Source organism: Eptesicus fuscus, chromosome 8, assembly GCF_027574615.1.
Source record: "Eptesicus fuscus isolate TK198812 chromosome 8, DD_ASM_mEF_20220401, whole genome shotgun sequence".
In the NCBI taxonomy this organism is placed as follows: domain Eukaryota; kingdom Metazoa; phylum Chordata; class Mammalia; order Chiroptera; family Vespertilionidae; genus Eptesicus; species Eptesicus fuscus.
Genome location: NC_072480.1, coordinates 64,520,770 through 64,536,823, shown reverse-complemented (window position 1 = coordinate 64,536,823; position 16,054 = coordinate 64,520,770). Strand labels below are relative to the sequence as shown.

The 16,054-nt window shown below is 39.5% G+C and overlaps 1 protein-coding gene across 1 annotated transcript in view; it reads right to left on the bottom strand.

Moving 5' to 3' along the window:
• TM9SF2 (transmembrane 9 superfamily member 2) overlaps positions 1-16,054 on the bottom strand; it is a 71,158-nt gene that overhangs the window by 7,155 nt on the left and 47,949 nt on the right. The window contains exons 11-15 of the mRNA XM_008143969.3: positions 14,819-14,938; positions 12,014-12,071; positions 8,339-8,498; positions 6,071-6,222; positions 2,619-2,730 (exon numbers count right to left, since the gene is read on the bottom strand). Coding sequence (XP_008142191.1) covers positions 2,619-2,730; positions 6,071-6,222; positions 8,339-8,498; positions 12,014-12,071; positions 14,819-14,938 — 602 coding nt within the window. The remainder of the gene's footprint in view (positions 1-2,618; positions 2,731-6,070; positions 6,223-8,338; positions 8,499-12,013; positions 12,072-14,818; positions 14,939-16,054) is intronic.

Genomic DNA, 16,054 nt, shown 5'->3' with positions numbered 1-16,054 from the left:
CAACAAACAAGAAAAGACACTGAACATCATTAGTCACTGGAGAAATGAAAAACCACAATGAGACACTACTTCACACATACTAGGATGGCTATTATTTAAAAAAACAAAATAAAAAAATAACAGTGTTGGCAAGGATGTGGAGAAATTGGAACCTTTTGTGCAACTGTTGGTAGGAATGTAAAATGGTGCAACCACTGTGGAAACAATTTGGTGGTTCCTCAAAAAAGTTAAAGAATTAACACATGACTCAGTAATTCCACTTCCACATATATACCTCTAATAGAAAACAGATACTCAAATATTTGTACATCAAAGTTCATAGCAGTACTATTCACAATAGCCAAAAGGTGGAAACAAACCTAATGTGCACCAACAGGTGAACAAATTGGGGTGTATCTATACAATGGAATATTATTCAGCTATAAAATAAAATGAAGTACTAATACGTTACAATATGCTGAACCTTGAAAACAGTCTGCTAAGTGAAAGAAGCCAGACCCAAAAGGCTACACATATTATATGAAATATCTAGAATAGGTAAATCTGTAGAGACAGAAGCAGATTGGGGAGGGAGGATGGGAAGTAACTATTAATGGGTATAGGGTTTTATTTAGGGGGGATGATGAAAATATTTTGAAACAAGATGGAAGTGGTGATTATACAATACTGTAAATGTAGTAAGTGCCAACGAAATGTTCACTTTAAAATGACTGATTTTATGTTATATGAATTTAACCTTGATTTTTTTTTTCTTCTGGGAAATTATTTTGTTTTTTAAACTTTTTTTATTTTTCAATTACAACTGACATACAATATTATATTAATTTTGGGTGTATACCCAGTGATTAGACATTATATAACTTACTAAATGATCATCCCAATAAATCTCATACCCATCTGACACCATAGATGAGGAAAGTTATTAGAATACTAGAGGCCTGGTGCAGGGGGGGGGGGGTGGAGGGGGTGTCCCTCAGCCCAGCCTGCACCCTCTCCAATCTGGGATCCCTCTCACAATCCAGGACTGCTGGCTCCCAACTACTCACCTGCCTGCCTTCCTGATTGCCCCTAACCACTTCTGCCTGCCAGCTTGATCACCCCCTAACCACTTCCCTGCCAGCCTGATTGATGTCTAACTGTTCCCCTGCCAGTCTGTTTGCCCCCAACTTCCCTCCTCTGCCAATCTGGTCACCCCTAACTGCCCTCCCCTGCAGGCTTAATCGCCCCCAACTGCCCTCCCTTGCAGGCCTGGTCCCTCCCAACTGCCCTCCCCTGCTGGCCATCTTGTGGTGGCCATCTTGTGTCCACATGGGGGCAAGATCTTTGACCACATGGGGGCAGCTATCTTGATCTTGTGTGTTGGAGTGATGGTCAATCTGCATATTACTCTTTTATTAGATAGGAATAGAGGCCTGGTGCATGGGTGGGGGCCAACTGGTTTGCCCTGAAGGGTGTCTCGGATCAGGGTGGGGGTTCCCTTGGGGCGTGGGGCGGCCTGGGCGAGGGCCTGTGGTAGTTTGCAGGCAGGCCATGCCCCCCGGCGACCCAAGCAGAGGCCCTGGTATCTGGGATATATTTATCTTCTACAACTGAAACTTTGTAGCCTGGAGCGGAGCCAAGCCTTCTGCTCGCTCCTTGGCAGCAGCCATTTCTGTTGGGGTTTATTCACCTTCTATAATTGAAACTTTGTAGCCTGGAGTGGAGGCCTAGGCTGGCCAGGGCAACTCCATCGCCGGGGACAACCCTAGCCTGCTCTCTCCAGCTCCGTGGCTGCCACCATTTTTCTTGGGATTTATCTTCTACAATTGAAACTTTGTAGCCTTAAGCAGAGGCCTGGGCCGGCCAGGGTGTGTGGAAAGCTTGGCTTCCTCCATTGCCTGGGAAACCCAAGCCTCCCTCCTGCTATCTCCATGGCCGCAGCCATCTTGGTTGGGTTAATTTGCATAATTGCTCCTGATTGGCTGGTGGGCGTGGCTGGTGAGTGTAGCGGAGTGATGGTTAATTTGCATATTACTCTTTTATTAGATAGGATTATTGACTATATTCCTTATGCTGTACCTTACATCCCCATGACTGTTCTGTTAACCTTAATTTTTTTAAAAAAGCATCTCAATTTTAACAAAGTTAGATTTTATCTCCTGTAAAGAAAATAACTATAAAAAAATGATTTAACACAACCTAAATCTTTAGACATCAACTCAAAGCTATTATATAGGATACCATCATTTTGCCACGAATATCACTCATTACAATGTAATGTTTTAATCATTTTTTTCACTAAAATCTGTTTATGTTTTCTAAATTTTCAGTCTGGAAATATCTGTTACAAAAAGAATATTAATTAAGTCAGACATTTAAAAAAATAAAAATTTAGCATGATGTGCTATTCTTAGGAAATTAACATTTTAAAGTTAAGCTCAAAGTAAATACTATTACTGAACTGGGATACAATCTTAATTCAATCCTAAAAAGGACTACATTTAACTTAGGAATACAGGTCAATTTCTACTTTAATGACACATATCTGCAAAAATTATTTCAATTAATAGTTTCAGTCTTATGCCAAAATTACAAATACCGTGTACAAATTAACATAAGTGAATACTGCTAATACATACCTCAGCACATAGGTGAAAATAGCAAAGAAGTATAGTTGCTTCAGAACATGTAATAACCAAAATGATAAACACCAGAAACAGGAAGCCAAACATGTAGTACATCTGGTGCGACCTATAATCAAACATATCAAAATGAAACTATATTTTCTCTTTGACATAGTAAATAACACAATCTTTTCATTTTTCTTAAACTGAAAATGTTTGCTGTTTCTCCCAACTAATCAAGATATACCTTTTTTGGGGTAAAATATGTTTTTAAAAATATGTTTTTACTGATTTTAGAGAGAGGAAGGGAGAGAAACACTGATGTGAGAGTGTAACATTGATAGGCTGCCTCTCGCATGCACCCTGACCTGGGATCCAACATGCAATCTGGGCATGTGCCCTGACTGGGAACTGAACCAGGGACCTTTTGGTGCACTGGACAACGCTCAACCAACTGAAGCACACCAACCAGGACTACCTTTCTTTTTGTTTCAAATTTATTGATTTGAGAGAGAGCAGAAGGGAGAGAGGAAGAGAGGGAGAGAGAAACATCAATTTGTTGTTCCACTTATTTATGCATTCATTGGTTGATTCTTGTATGTGCCATAACCAGGGATCAAACCTGCAACCTTGGCATTTTGGGCTGATGCTCTAACCAACTGAGCTACCCTGCCAGGGTCTTCTTCCAACTAATCAAAGAAGATAAATTCTTATAGATTTAGACAATGATAGGGTAGGAGTGGGGCAGGGGAGGAAGGATATGGCAATGTCATGGACTTTGCTTTCCTGCTCAGGTAGAACCTAAAATTCTTATTTATTCAAATGTGCTTAGTCTAACTACTGGTGAGTCTCAAAAATTTGATAAAAAATTAACCTTTTGCACTCAGATGTCAAGTGTGACTCGACACAGTTAGCATTAGAATAAAGGAATCGAGAAAAAAGCAAGCGAGTGCAAAGGGTTAATGGAAAGGCATAGCCAAACTAAGAAATGGTCACATTTAGTATCTATCCTATCTAATAAAGAGGAAATATGCTAATTGACCCTCACACTATCACAAAGATGGCGGCGCCCACAGCCAATAAGGAGGGAATATGCTAATTGACTGCCCTGACCTCAAAGATGGTGGCGCCTACAGCCAATAAGGAGGGAATATGCTAACTGACTGTCACACCCTCAAAGAAGGCGGCGCCCACAGCCACAAGATGGCAGCACCCAGTCCCCTCAGCCCCGTCAGGGAGGCAGGCACGTGGCAGGCGGGCCCAGCCACTCTGTGCGCCAGCCTCCAGAGTCCCCCAATCCCTCAGCCCCCCAGCCACACAGGGCAGCACAAGGTGCAGTCAAGCCTTGGATGGCGGCTGCCCAGCTGCCCAGGGTGGCCCGAGGCTCAGGTAACCAGGGCCAGGCTGAGGCTTGTGCTGCTGGCAGTGGCAGCAGCAGAGGTGTGATGGGGCGTTGCCTTCCCCTGATCGCCGGGTCGCCTCCCACCCGACGGTTCCCGGACTGTGAGAGGGGGCAGCCCAGGCTGAGGGACCCCCACCTCCAGTGCATGAATTTTCATGCACCGGGCCTCTAGTATGTGTGTGTGTGTGTGTGTGTGTGTGTGTGTGTGTGTGTGTGTGTGTATATATATATATAGAGAGAGAGAGAGAGAGAGAGGAGTAATATGCAAATTAGCTGGGACGCCTTAAGGCATCACAACCGGCTCAAGAGGAGGCTGCATCACAACCAGCTCAGGAGGAGCTGTGCCCGCAGATGGGCGGGAGGGGACTGCGTGCTGCCCCCAGCCCCAGGGGCCACAGGGAGGCTGGGGTTGGGGGCGGGCCAGAGTGGACACACACCAGGGGTGGGGGCATGCTCCGAGTGGCCGTGGCGCAGCTCAGAGCACGCCCCCACCCCAGCGGACACATACCAGGGGGGCCTCTGCGCGTGAGCTACAGAGTAAACACCTTTTCTGACCACTCATTGGCTAAGCTCCCTGTACGCCACCACTCGCAGTGTTCTTGGTAACTTGGGTAATAAGAATCCAAGAAGGTGATCTAGGGTTTTTCCACCTCACTCCTGGAGGAAAAAACGAAGGTCTGCTGCTGGAGGGGCTAAGAAATGTCATATCCTGCCCTAGCTGGTTTGGCTCAGTGGATAGAGCCTTGTCCTGCGGACCTCAGGGTCCGGGTTCGATTCTGATCAAGGGCATGTACCTAGGATGCAGGCTCCTCCCTGGCCGGGGCCCAGGTCAGGGCTCATGCAGGAGGCAACCAATCAAAGTGTCCCTCTCACACAGATGTTTCTCTCTGTCTCTCCCTCTCTCTCTCTTCCACACTCTCTAAAAATCAGTGGAAACATATCCTCAGGTGAGGATAAAAAAAAAGAAAAGAAAGAAAGAAATGTCATAGCCTATGAAAGATACATCTTGAAAAATGCCTAAAGAAAGTTGTCACTTTTTCATGGTGAAGGGACTGGAGTCCGTGTTGAGGAAAACACCTTGGCAGCTGCAGCGGCCGGCAGTGGCAGCAGCAGCAGGGTGATGGGGGTGGTGCCTTCCCCTGATCAGCCCAGTCACCTCCTGCAGAGGGAGGCCAGACAGCGGCTTAGGCCCGCTCCCCATGGAGAGCGGGCCTAAGCCGTCAGTAGGACATCCCTTGAGGGCTCCCGGACTGTGAGAGGGGGCAGGCTGGGCTGAGGGACCCCCCCACCCCAGTGCATGAATTTCATGCACCAGGCCTCTAGTATATATTATAAAAGCAGTTGAATTTGGAAAATATTATAATAACCTGAAAGAAAGAGGTTCTAATCACTAAAAAAGCTCAAATTTAGTTCTCACTTTATGCTACCTCAAACCTCGATACTTTCTGTAACATATGTCAATGTGATCAAATAACTATCATAATATACTGCAATGTATACACCCTAATGGAGTGGCTTAAAATTACCTCTATGAGTTTTTCAATGAAAATAAGAAGTCAGAGAATGAAGGACTCCTGGGAAAAATAAAGGACTTTGAAAGGTTAGCTAGCTCAACCCTTCCTCCCAAGCCTGCTCGAAACCTCTTGATCAGGAGCTCAGAGTATCTTCTCTGAAGCAGTACAGATGACTTATTTAAGAACATAGGTTTGAAGACTTGGATTAATTTTTTTGTCACATGGTAACTATGTGACACAGGCAAATTAAATTACTTAACTTCTAAAGCCTCATTTTAATCTCTGTAAAATGTGGATAATAAACACCTCATAGAGATCTGAGAATTAAGTTAGAGTAAGAATTAATAAGCCTCAATTAATAATAGCTGTTATCACTATTATCTTTTTCCCACATGAAAAAAATAAAATTACTTTTTTACTCTTAAGATTTCTGATTATTAGAGAACAGCTTACATTTGTAAGATATAAACAGTAATCCATATAAGCAAAAAGAGAAAGCTAGTAATATATATAATGGTAACGGCAATAAGAGGACTTAGTCCTTAGCTTACCAAATACTATTCAGAATGAAGAAAAGCTGTATAAAGATGCACCCAAAGGGCAAAATTCCTCCCATGATAATACCAGGCAATGGCTTTGTGTAGAAAGACTGATCAGGAATCTGACGTGGAATCTGATTGGTTCGAACTGGGTGTTCAATGGCCTTCAGTAAAGAAAGAAGAAAGAAAGGATTCGTAATTATATATATACTTTTAAAATTCTTCTCTGTACTAGATTATTTGCCCGTTTGTTTTTTTTTCTCAGCTTCCATGCTGACACTAATGATAAGACAAGTCTACTTAAGTCATCAAACAGAAATCTGTATTTAGAAGCCACAAACCAGATACTATCTGGTGCAACAGTCTGTCTACTGGAACAAGCCACCACTGTTTCCAGCAGTTATCCACTGACTAATGGCTTTACCCAAAGTATGAAATACACAGGACATAATATAATACTTGGAAAATAATAGTTAATAAAAAGGTTTTTTCCCCCTTTTAAATATATACCCACTGTAAGAAATCACCTGATTCTTAAACTATTGTTAATGTATTTTAATTTGGAGATGGGCGATGTCATCTTTATTAAAATAGCTCAATTTTCCTAAGACTTAAGAACATGAAGAAGACAATGAATGGCTATATGAAGCTTCATGACTATAAGGTATGAGAGATGTTCTCAATTATTCTCTCTTTCATAACATCTATACTAATAAAAGGGTAATATGCTAATTAGGGAGGATGTCTTCCAGATGTCCATCGGACAAAGCCACAGTGGCTGCAAGGCCTGGGGTTCAGGCAGCTGTGGGCTCAGGTAGCCTTGAGCCCCGGCAGCTGCAAGGCCCGGGGCTCAGGCAGCCATGAGCCCCAGCAGCTGTGAGGCCTGGGGCTCAGGCCTTTGCAGCCGACAGTGGCAGCAGCAGCGGGGTGATGGAGACGGCGCCTTCCCCTGATCAGCCCAGTTGCCTCCCCCAGAGGGAGACCAGACTGCGGCTTAGGGATCGGGCCTAAGCTGTCAGTAGGACTTCCCCTGAGGGCTCCCGGACTGTGAGAGGGGGCAGGCCAAGCTGAGGGACTCCCCGCCCAGTGCATGTATTTTCATGCACCGGGCCTCTAGTATTACATGATAGTATAAAAACACTAAAAACTAAAGTACCTAAACATAGTTACATGAGAGGGGAAAAGGGCAGGTATGTAGAAGTTCATTTTCTTTCAAGAAAGTTCAAAGCATACTTCTAAAGTTTTTGTGATGATACATAAAAATTTAAAACTTGTCAGTCTCATTGAGATTATACTTCCATGTACCAGATTATTTTACATGTAGATATATGTATATATGTGCATAGAATCATTACATATCTTTCTTCAATTTTTATAATTTCCAGTACTTATTTAATCTGTAATTTAAAAAATTTCAAACAGTTTGCTATTTATGCTATTTAGATTTTAAACCATAAATTAAACAAAATGCCAAAAAACTGTAAGATCTTTTAGTAGACTGGCATGGTAGATGCGTTGGAGACTATGAAGCACTGATAGTTTCTTCCAAAGGTTCCAGGTTGCCTCACAAAGTATACTGTGATACATTATTTCTTTTAACCTTGTGGACTGAGTATTTTCAGAGAAGATCAAGGATAGTGAAGTTAGAGAATGACACTGAAGAAAAAAATTCTAATTTTCTTCTTAGCCTGAGGGTAAAAAGAGGTAGAGAAAGATAGGGAGGAGAAAGAGAAAGGCTGAACTTGATTATAATCTTCCTTAAAATCAAGTATTAGCAGGTAAGCATATGAAATTTATTCCTAAACTACATATTTTAAAAACTGCTAGTCTTATTTTATGGTCACTTTTTTATTTCACGTCCTAACCCACACTCTTGGTTTACTTAGTTAAGTAATGCAAACTAGAAACACTTCTTGTTAAGGAGAAAATGCACATACTTTTTAGGTTAAAAAAAAAAAAAAGTAAAATAATTTATTTTAATGTCAAAAATTCAGTTTTAATTAGTTTAAATTAGCTTTTCATTTCCTATCAATTTGTATTAGTTTCCATTTACTTACAAAACTTTGAAATCTAAGTTTATATCTATAATCTCTATACCACACTTCTAAGTATGTACAACTTTTTTTAAATGATTGCAATCAAACTTTGAAGTCATCAATTTTCTGTGAAATCCAGATCTCACAGGACAAGTCTATATCTTTTAGACATATCTTTTAAGGTGGCATAAAGTAGTTCCCACAGTTGAAATTCATTTGAATAAGTTAACACCTATAAACTTACATTTTTCTTAAAACCAAAGTATGCGCCAATAAATGTTAGAGGCACAGATATGCAGAACCAAAGGGCCAATATGGCAACCAGTGTTCCAAAAGGAATAGCTGCTGAAGATCCTTCTCCCCAGAGAATCAGATTCATTATAAAGAAGTCAGCAAATACAATCCTGAAAGACAAAAGAGGCTTTTAGGTAAAATTTGAGTTAGAAACAAAATGAAATAGTAGCTATCATCTTACCTAGTAACAGACAAACATGTAAATTGACCGTACCTCCGCTATGCCCACAGCCAATCAGGAGTATGCAAATTAACCCGACAAAGATGGCGGGTTAATTTGCATATGCAAGCGCGGAGTGGCGGGGTGGGACACCTACTATGAGGGGGAGGGGAGTGGCGGAGGGAGCTACAGGAGCGGTGCTCCCGCCAGGAGCGGGGACTTGGCGGCTCCCTGGCAGCGGGGACTTGCAGGCTCCTGGGTGGCCGGGAGCAAAGCCAGGGGAAGGAAGGCCTATTCTTGCATGAATATCGTGCAACAGGCCTCTTATATGTAATAATATCACAATTTCTGTGTTATATACAAAGAAAAATTGCTGAGTCATAGACTATGTGAATTTAAAACTTCGTAGCCCTAACCGGTTTGGCTCAGTGGATAGAGCGTCAGCCTGTGGACTGAAAGGTCCCAGGTTCGATTCCGGTCAAGGGCATGTACCTTGGTTGCGGGCACATCCCCAGTAGGGGGTGTGCAGGAGGCAGCTGATCGATGTTTCTCTCTCATCGATGTTTCTAACTCTATCCCTTTCCCTTCCTCTCTGTAAAAAATCAATAAAATATATTTAAAAAAAAACCAATAAAACTTCGTAGAAAATGTCAAATTGCTCTTTAGATTGGTTTTGCCTAATTTAAATTTCCATCAGCAGCTTCTGAAAGTTACCTCTTTACATATTTTCATTATATTTGTCAGATTTGTTGTTTAATTTGCATTTTCTATTGACAATTATAGCTGATCATCCTGTGTTTGTTGGCTTCTGAGGCCTTGTTGGGCTTTTTTTGACTTGCTGGTTACATCCACTACTCATTTCTCATTTGGGTTGCATGACTTTTGCAAAGTCACATATGTCAGCTCTTTATATACTCCAGCAACGAACTCCTTGTTAAATATCCTGTTCTCCCAGTTTATGGCTTTTAATGAACTCAAACATTTAAATATGTGTACTTAATTTCCTTTCAGTCTTTTTTCTATGAGTACATTTTAGAAAACACAGCTATAATCATACTACAATCACTTCTATATAACCCACAGAGTTTTTCATTCATCAAAGTCATCACTTTTTTCCTTTATCCTTTGGGTAACTTGTTTAAGAAAAGAAAGCCTTCCCTAAACTTCTATATTTTCATCTAATTGTTATGTCTGTTACATTTCTATTTTAATCCACCTAGAACTGATTTCATGTGTGAGGTAAAAACAGAATTTTTTTCCCTTCATAAAGACAATCAATTGTTCTAGCATCATTTTACGGTTCCTCTGGTTTTTGATGCCACATCTAGCATAATTCCATGTATACTAGTACATGGTCTATTTTTGTGTTCTCTGTCTTGCTAGCCATGGGACATCTCCAAACTCTTTCAGAATACTTAAGTCTTCTCATCAAGTAACATGGTGAATTTGTATCTTTTACTAGTTAATAAGCATTGCAGGCTTGTCATATGGATCATGCCTATTTTCAGAAGTTACTTTAGGTATTGTAAATGTTTTCTGTTCCTAATAATCCTGTAAATAGATTTCTCCTCCCACAAAAATACCATTAGGATTAAAATATTTAATTTGTTATTGGTGGTATTCATGATCTTGGAATATTAGCTGATATCTAGCCATTTTGTCAAACTCTTATTAATTCTACAAGTTTTATATATCTGAAAATTGTTAATGTTCTTTGTATACAAACTGTCACCAATAAATAATAATATGATCTCCACTTTTTTAAAATGTATTCCTTGTTTCATGCTGTGAATAGAACTTAAATAACTGAAGGCACAAAAGTGATTTAATAAAAATGTGTCTAGTGTCTCATCATTAAATAATGTTGGTTTTGAATTAGAGATGAGATTTTTATTAATATAAGAAAGCATTTCTCTATTAAATTCTTTTTGAATCTGGAAATAATGCTTAATATTATCAAATGACATTTTGTTGTGTCTACTGTAATAATTATATGCAGGTGTTTATTTATATAAAATTATATGAATTAATTTAATACTATTAAATGATCCTTCTTTTCCTAGGTGAACATCAATTTCTCTTGCTCCAGGCGGGAACTTGGGTTCTTGGCTGTGTCTCTATCTCTCTCTGTTTACCTCACCATCCTACTGGTGAACATCTACTTTTAAAAAAAGATAAGAGAAGGGTTTTTCAGAGACATAAAGAAACAGGGAAAGGATAATTTCTATGAAGCCAAAAAAGGAAGGAGTTTCAAAGAGAAAGTGTCCCAATGTTAGACAATGTACAGAGGTAAAGACAGAGAAAAACATTTCTAGATTTGAAAATGACATCACTGGTAACCTTAGAGAGAAGTTCACTAAAATGACAGGAGAAAAAAAAACAAAACAGATAGCATGGCTTTATCTTGTAAATGTATGTTGAGAAAATGAGAGAAAGGAAGTGTAGACTATTTTTTTCAAGGTATTTTGTTGGGAATGGAAATTAAATAAGATAGTAGACAGAAGGTGCATATCGAAGCTCTTTTTAGGCTTTGGGACACCTAAGCATATTTGTAGGAATAATATATGAAACACATGAACAGAACATAGAGAAAGGGAGAAATGGAAGCTGTTAGAGATCAGGAAGGACATTTGAAAGGCAAGATTCTGAAGGAAATTATGGCTGAGTCCTGGTAAGGAGGGACACTTTCTAAGTTGACAGCAGAAAAAAAGAGGACGAAAGATACAGCTTGAGAAAAGCATAAAAATTTGAATAGAACATGAATGGCTGAAAGGCATGGGAATCTTCAATAGAGATGAAAACCTGAGAATATTTATCCCAAATGTTTATTAAAATTCTGGCTATTGTTACTCCTTCACTTCTGGCCTGCAAGTGAAACAGTCCTGGCTTCTCGAGTTAACCTTTGGCTTGCTTTATTGCTGCAGACGGTTCAGAGGCTAGTTCTTGTCCACCAGATGGGGAGAGCTTGGGGAGTTGGGAAGAAATGGGTTCTATTTCTAGGGTTACATGTACATCAGATACTTGCTATTGGAAGCTATCCCCAAAGGGACATTTTTGTTTTGTTTTTATATGTGGTGGTTTCTAAAATTTTTCAAAAAAATTTTTGTATATGTTACTCTATATAATGGAATTAACTCTACAAAGCAGCAAAGCTTTCAATAAAAACCTGAAAACGTATCCCTGCCTGAATTATCTCAGGCGAGGACTCCTTTCTATGATCATGCCTAAAGCTTTAAAACACAGCATACACAACGACATGCCATACTAACTTCCACAGGCTAAGACAAAGACTTAATCATTCTGCAAATGTTTATTAAATATTCATTTTACCCCTTTTGAAAAATTCAATTCATTATCTTGAGTACATAGTTTAGAGACAGAAAAGATTAAAGATTTAATGGATTAAAAATTTGAGAACTACAATATGACTATGTTAAGAAAGTTATTATGGAAAAAGTCACTTACCCAGGACAAAGAAATGATGTCAATAAAACATTTGTTTTCCACTTCTCACCTCCAAAGGCTGTAGAAGAAAACAAATGGCATAACATAAAGACTTTTCTTCAAAGTTATACTCAAGTCTGGTATTAGAAAAACTGTAAGAGAGTCCTGGGTGCCTTTCCATAGACAATGGCACTAAAAAATTATTTGCTATTCCTTACCCAAGTGAGTCAAATCAGAGATGCACATCACAAGACTGCCCTAGGTAAGTCCTGCTTTAATGATTTTTGCTTCAGCATAAAATAAATCTAGTATCAAAGCAAAGTCATCCATACCATTTTTTCTTTTCCATTCTTTTTTTCGACTTCAAAATAAAACAAACCTATCTTCTAGGCCAGTTTCAATAATGGGACTGAGTAGAAAAAGGGCATGTTAAGAGATTCTTGTTTATATTGAGGTCAGTCTCAGAATCTATATATATAAAAGCCTAAACAACCGAACGATGAGTTGACCAATCTCTATGATGTGCACTGACCACCAGGGGACAGATGCTCAATGCACAGGATTGGGCTCTCTCCTGTCTAGATTGGGCCTGCAGGGATCAGGCTCCCTCCTGTCTGGATTGGGCCTGTGGGGATCGGGCCAAAACCGGCTACCCGACATCCCCCGAGGGGTCCCGGATTGCGAGAGGGTGCAGGGCAGGCCAAGGGACCCCGCATGCACTGGGCCTCTAGTTTGTTATAAAACCAAGAACCCTAAAGCCTGACATGCAACACATTTAAACTTCCATAGTAAGTCTGAATCATAAAGATTCCTATAGCATTGTAGTTTCTGCTAGAAGGAGGGTGGAGGTGGGAGATCAGTGTCAGATCAGGTGATTATGAGTAGAAGGGTTATGATCACTTGACAGAACAGATTTGCTTACGAACATTTTACTCTCCTTTGCTCCTTCCCTCTTTAATTTTTTTCCTCACTTAAAAAAACACCAAAAACTCAAGTACATAGAATAAAACGTAAAAGTACTCCTCTGCTCCCAGTTTAAAAATTGGAGATGAAACTGGCTGAGATCTGAGAACAACTTTGTTTAAAAGCGTTAACACAATTTATAAGCAAGTACTACTTGCCTAAAAGAAAATGACAATTATATATATGATTTGAAGTCAGAGCACTATTCTCAAGAGATATTGTGAAATTCTTGATTTTGGGTGTAATACAATTCCAATCAAAATTCAAATATTATTTTTTGAAACATCGGAAATGATTCTACATAATGAAGTACTTTGTGACTGAGGCCATGGAACAGCACCTCTCAGAACATTCTGCCTGATTAATATGCTACTTAATCTGTAACTGGGAGATCTTAAGAATGAAGAGGAGTTGAAGAGGGATTTGTCTGGGATGAGGAAGTATGGACTGGAACTTCAAGCAGAGGAAACAGCATGTGGGAAGGTCCTTAGGCAGGTGTAAGGGTCCTGACTGAAGAACTGAAAGAAAGTCAGCATAGCTGAAACAGTAAGAATGGGGGCCCAGCTGGCGTGGCTCAGTGGTTGAGCATCAACCTATGAACCAGAGTTTCTGATTCAATTCCCAGTCAGGGCACATGCTCGGGTTGCTGGCTCAATCCCCAGTGAGGGGTGTACAGGAGGCAGCCGATCAATGATTCTCTCTCATCATTGATGTTTTTATCTCTCTTCTGCTCCCTTCCTCTCTGAAATTAATAAAAATATATTAGAAAAAAGGGTATGGGGAGCTTATGTACAAGCAGTGGTCCAATTATTATCTGACATGTATTAAAATATACATGACTACCTTAATTCTGTGTCCTTTTTAAGGATGCAGGAAAAAACTTGACAAAAGTAACAGAAATTAAACACACTTATGTATACATACATACAGACTTCACATACTCCAGAGAAAATTTTATTTGGCAAAGTCTAACTAATAATTCTACTTAGGGTTGAGTCTAGCCAACCACACGTTAAGGCCAGCTATGTAACCCTACTGTTTTAGCTCAAGCCTTAATCGTTATTAACCCTAGCTCAGTCCCATCTCCCTGGCACTTTAATTCACAGATTACCTATGAAACCATCTTAGTGGATTTCAGGATTCCTAAATCAGGCAAACTCTGGCAATCACTGCCCCTGGCGAAGCAGCTTTCTAAGCCATCTAATTCCAACCCATCTGTACTCTGTGGCCCTGATCCTTTTATCCGCTGAACTTTATTTTTGGAAAGCAAGAATATAAGAGATTGCAACCAACTATATTACAAAAGTAACTTACTCCAAGGCTCTTTAAAATAGTGAGATCTTAGTTTACTTTAAATACAGTTTATTTTTATAAATATTACATTAATTATAAGTATGATTTTTCTCATGTAAGGAAAGGCATACCTGTATATATTACTTTAGTGATTAAATTGGTGGTAACTATTTGTAGACTTTCTTCATTAGTCCACATTTCCATAAATGTAGCAAATTAAATTGTTCAGCTGAACTTGTAAGTCAAAATTAAAAGAAAAAAAAAGATGGGATGGTGGATAAGCAGCCTACATTTGCCTATTTCACTGTATAAGCATCTCTGAACAAATAAATCGAGGGATAGTCATCCACTTCACAAGCTTCTTTTAAATAAGAATGCACACTTATAACACATATTGTTTAAAACAGTGGTCGCCAACCAGTAGTCTGCAGGTCACTGGTGGTCCGTGAGGTCCGAAAGGTTGGCAACCACTGGTTTAAAGCATCAACAAGCAGACATCAAGGCTCAGACACAATGATATAGCATATTGGATTCCTGATCTGATACCTAGTCAGGATGGCTTTTACTTACACTTATAGAATCTGGCAGCGACATAGCCTGCAGGAGTGCCTAACAGCACCCATAGGACCACAGCACAAGTCATCAGTGCTCCTCTGTTGGCAGGTGACAAAAATCCCAGGCAAGCAAAAACTAAAAAACAAGTAATTTAAAGTTACACAATTTAGTCATGTTTTTTTTTGTTGTGAAGTGATATAAGGCCCCACTTTTTTAGCCTGGCCGGGTAGCTCAGTTGGTTAGAGCGTAGTCCCAATACACCAAGGTTGGAGGTTTAATCCCCAGTCAAGGCACATATAAGAATCAACCAATGAAAGCATAAATAAGTGGAACAACAAATCAATGTTTGTCTCTTTACCTCTCTCTCTTTCAAACCAATCAATAAATAAAAAAAAAAAAACCCACACACTTTAAAAATAATAAACTAGACACAACTTCATGAAAGTACACTATCTTACCATGCAGCCATACTAAATCTTAGTAATATTTAAGGGACTGCATCAATAGATCATACATAAGGCAAGTTCTACTTTGGAAGAATCTGTAAGACCCCATTTCTCCTGTTATCAGAGGAGGCTGACCGAATGCTCATTAGTACTTTCAGCTCTTCTAAAATTCAAATATAGCTTTTAAAAATAACATCAATACATTACATTAGAAAGATCATACATCATGACCAAGTGGGATTTATTCTGGGGATGCAAGGATGGTACAATATATGTAAATCAATAAACGTGATACATCACATAAACAAATTGAGAGACAAAAATCACATAACCAAATCAATTGATGCAGAAAAAGCATTTGACAAAATCCAACACCCTTTCTTTTTTTATTTATTTTATTTTTCTTTATTGATTAAGGTATTACATATGTGTCCTTATCCCCACATCCCCCCACTCATGCCCTCCCAACACCCTTTCTTCATAAAAACCCTCAGCAAAGTGGGAATAGCGGGATCATACCTCAACATAATAAAAGCCTTATATTACAAACCTACAGCAAAAACTAAAACCATTTCCCCTAAGAACAGAAATAAGACAGGGATGCCCACTTTCACCACTCCTATTTGACATAGTACTGGAAGTACTAGCCATAGCGATCAGACAAGAAGAAGAAATAAAAGGCATCCAAACTGGAAAAGAAGTAGTAAAACTGTCATTATTCTCAGATGACATGATATTGTACATAGTAAACCCCAAAGACTCCATACAAAAACTACTGGACTTAATAAATGAATTCAGCTATGTA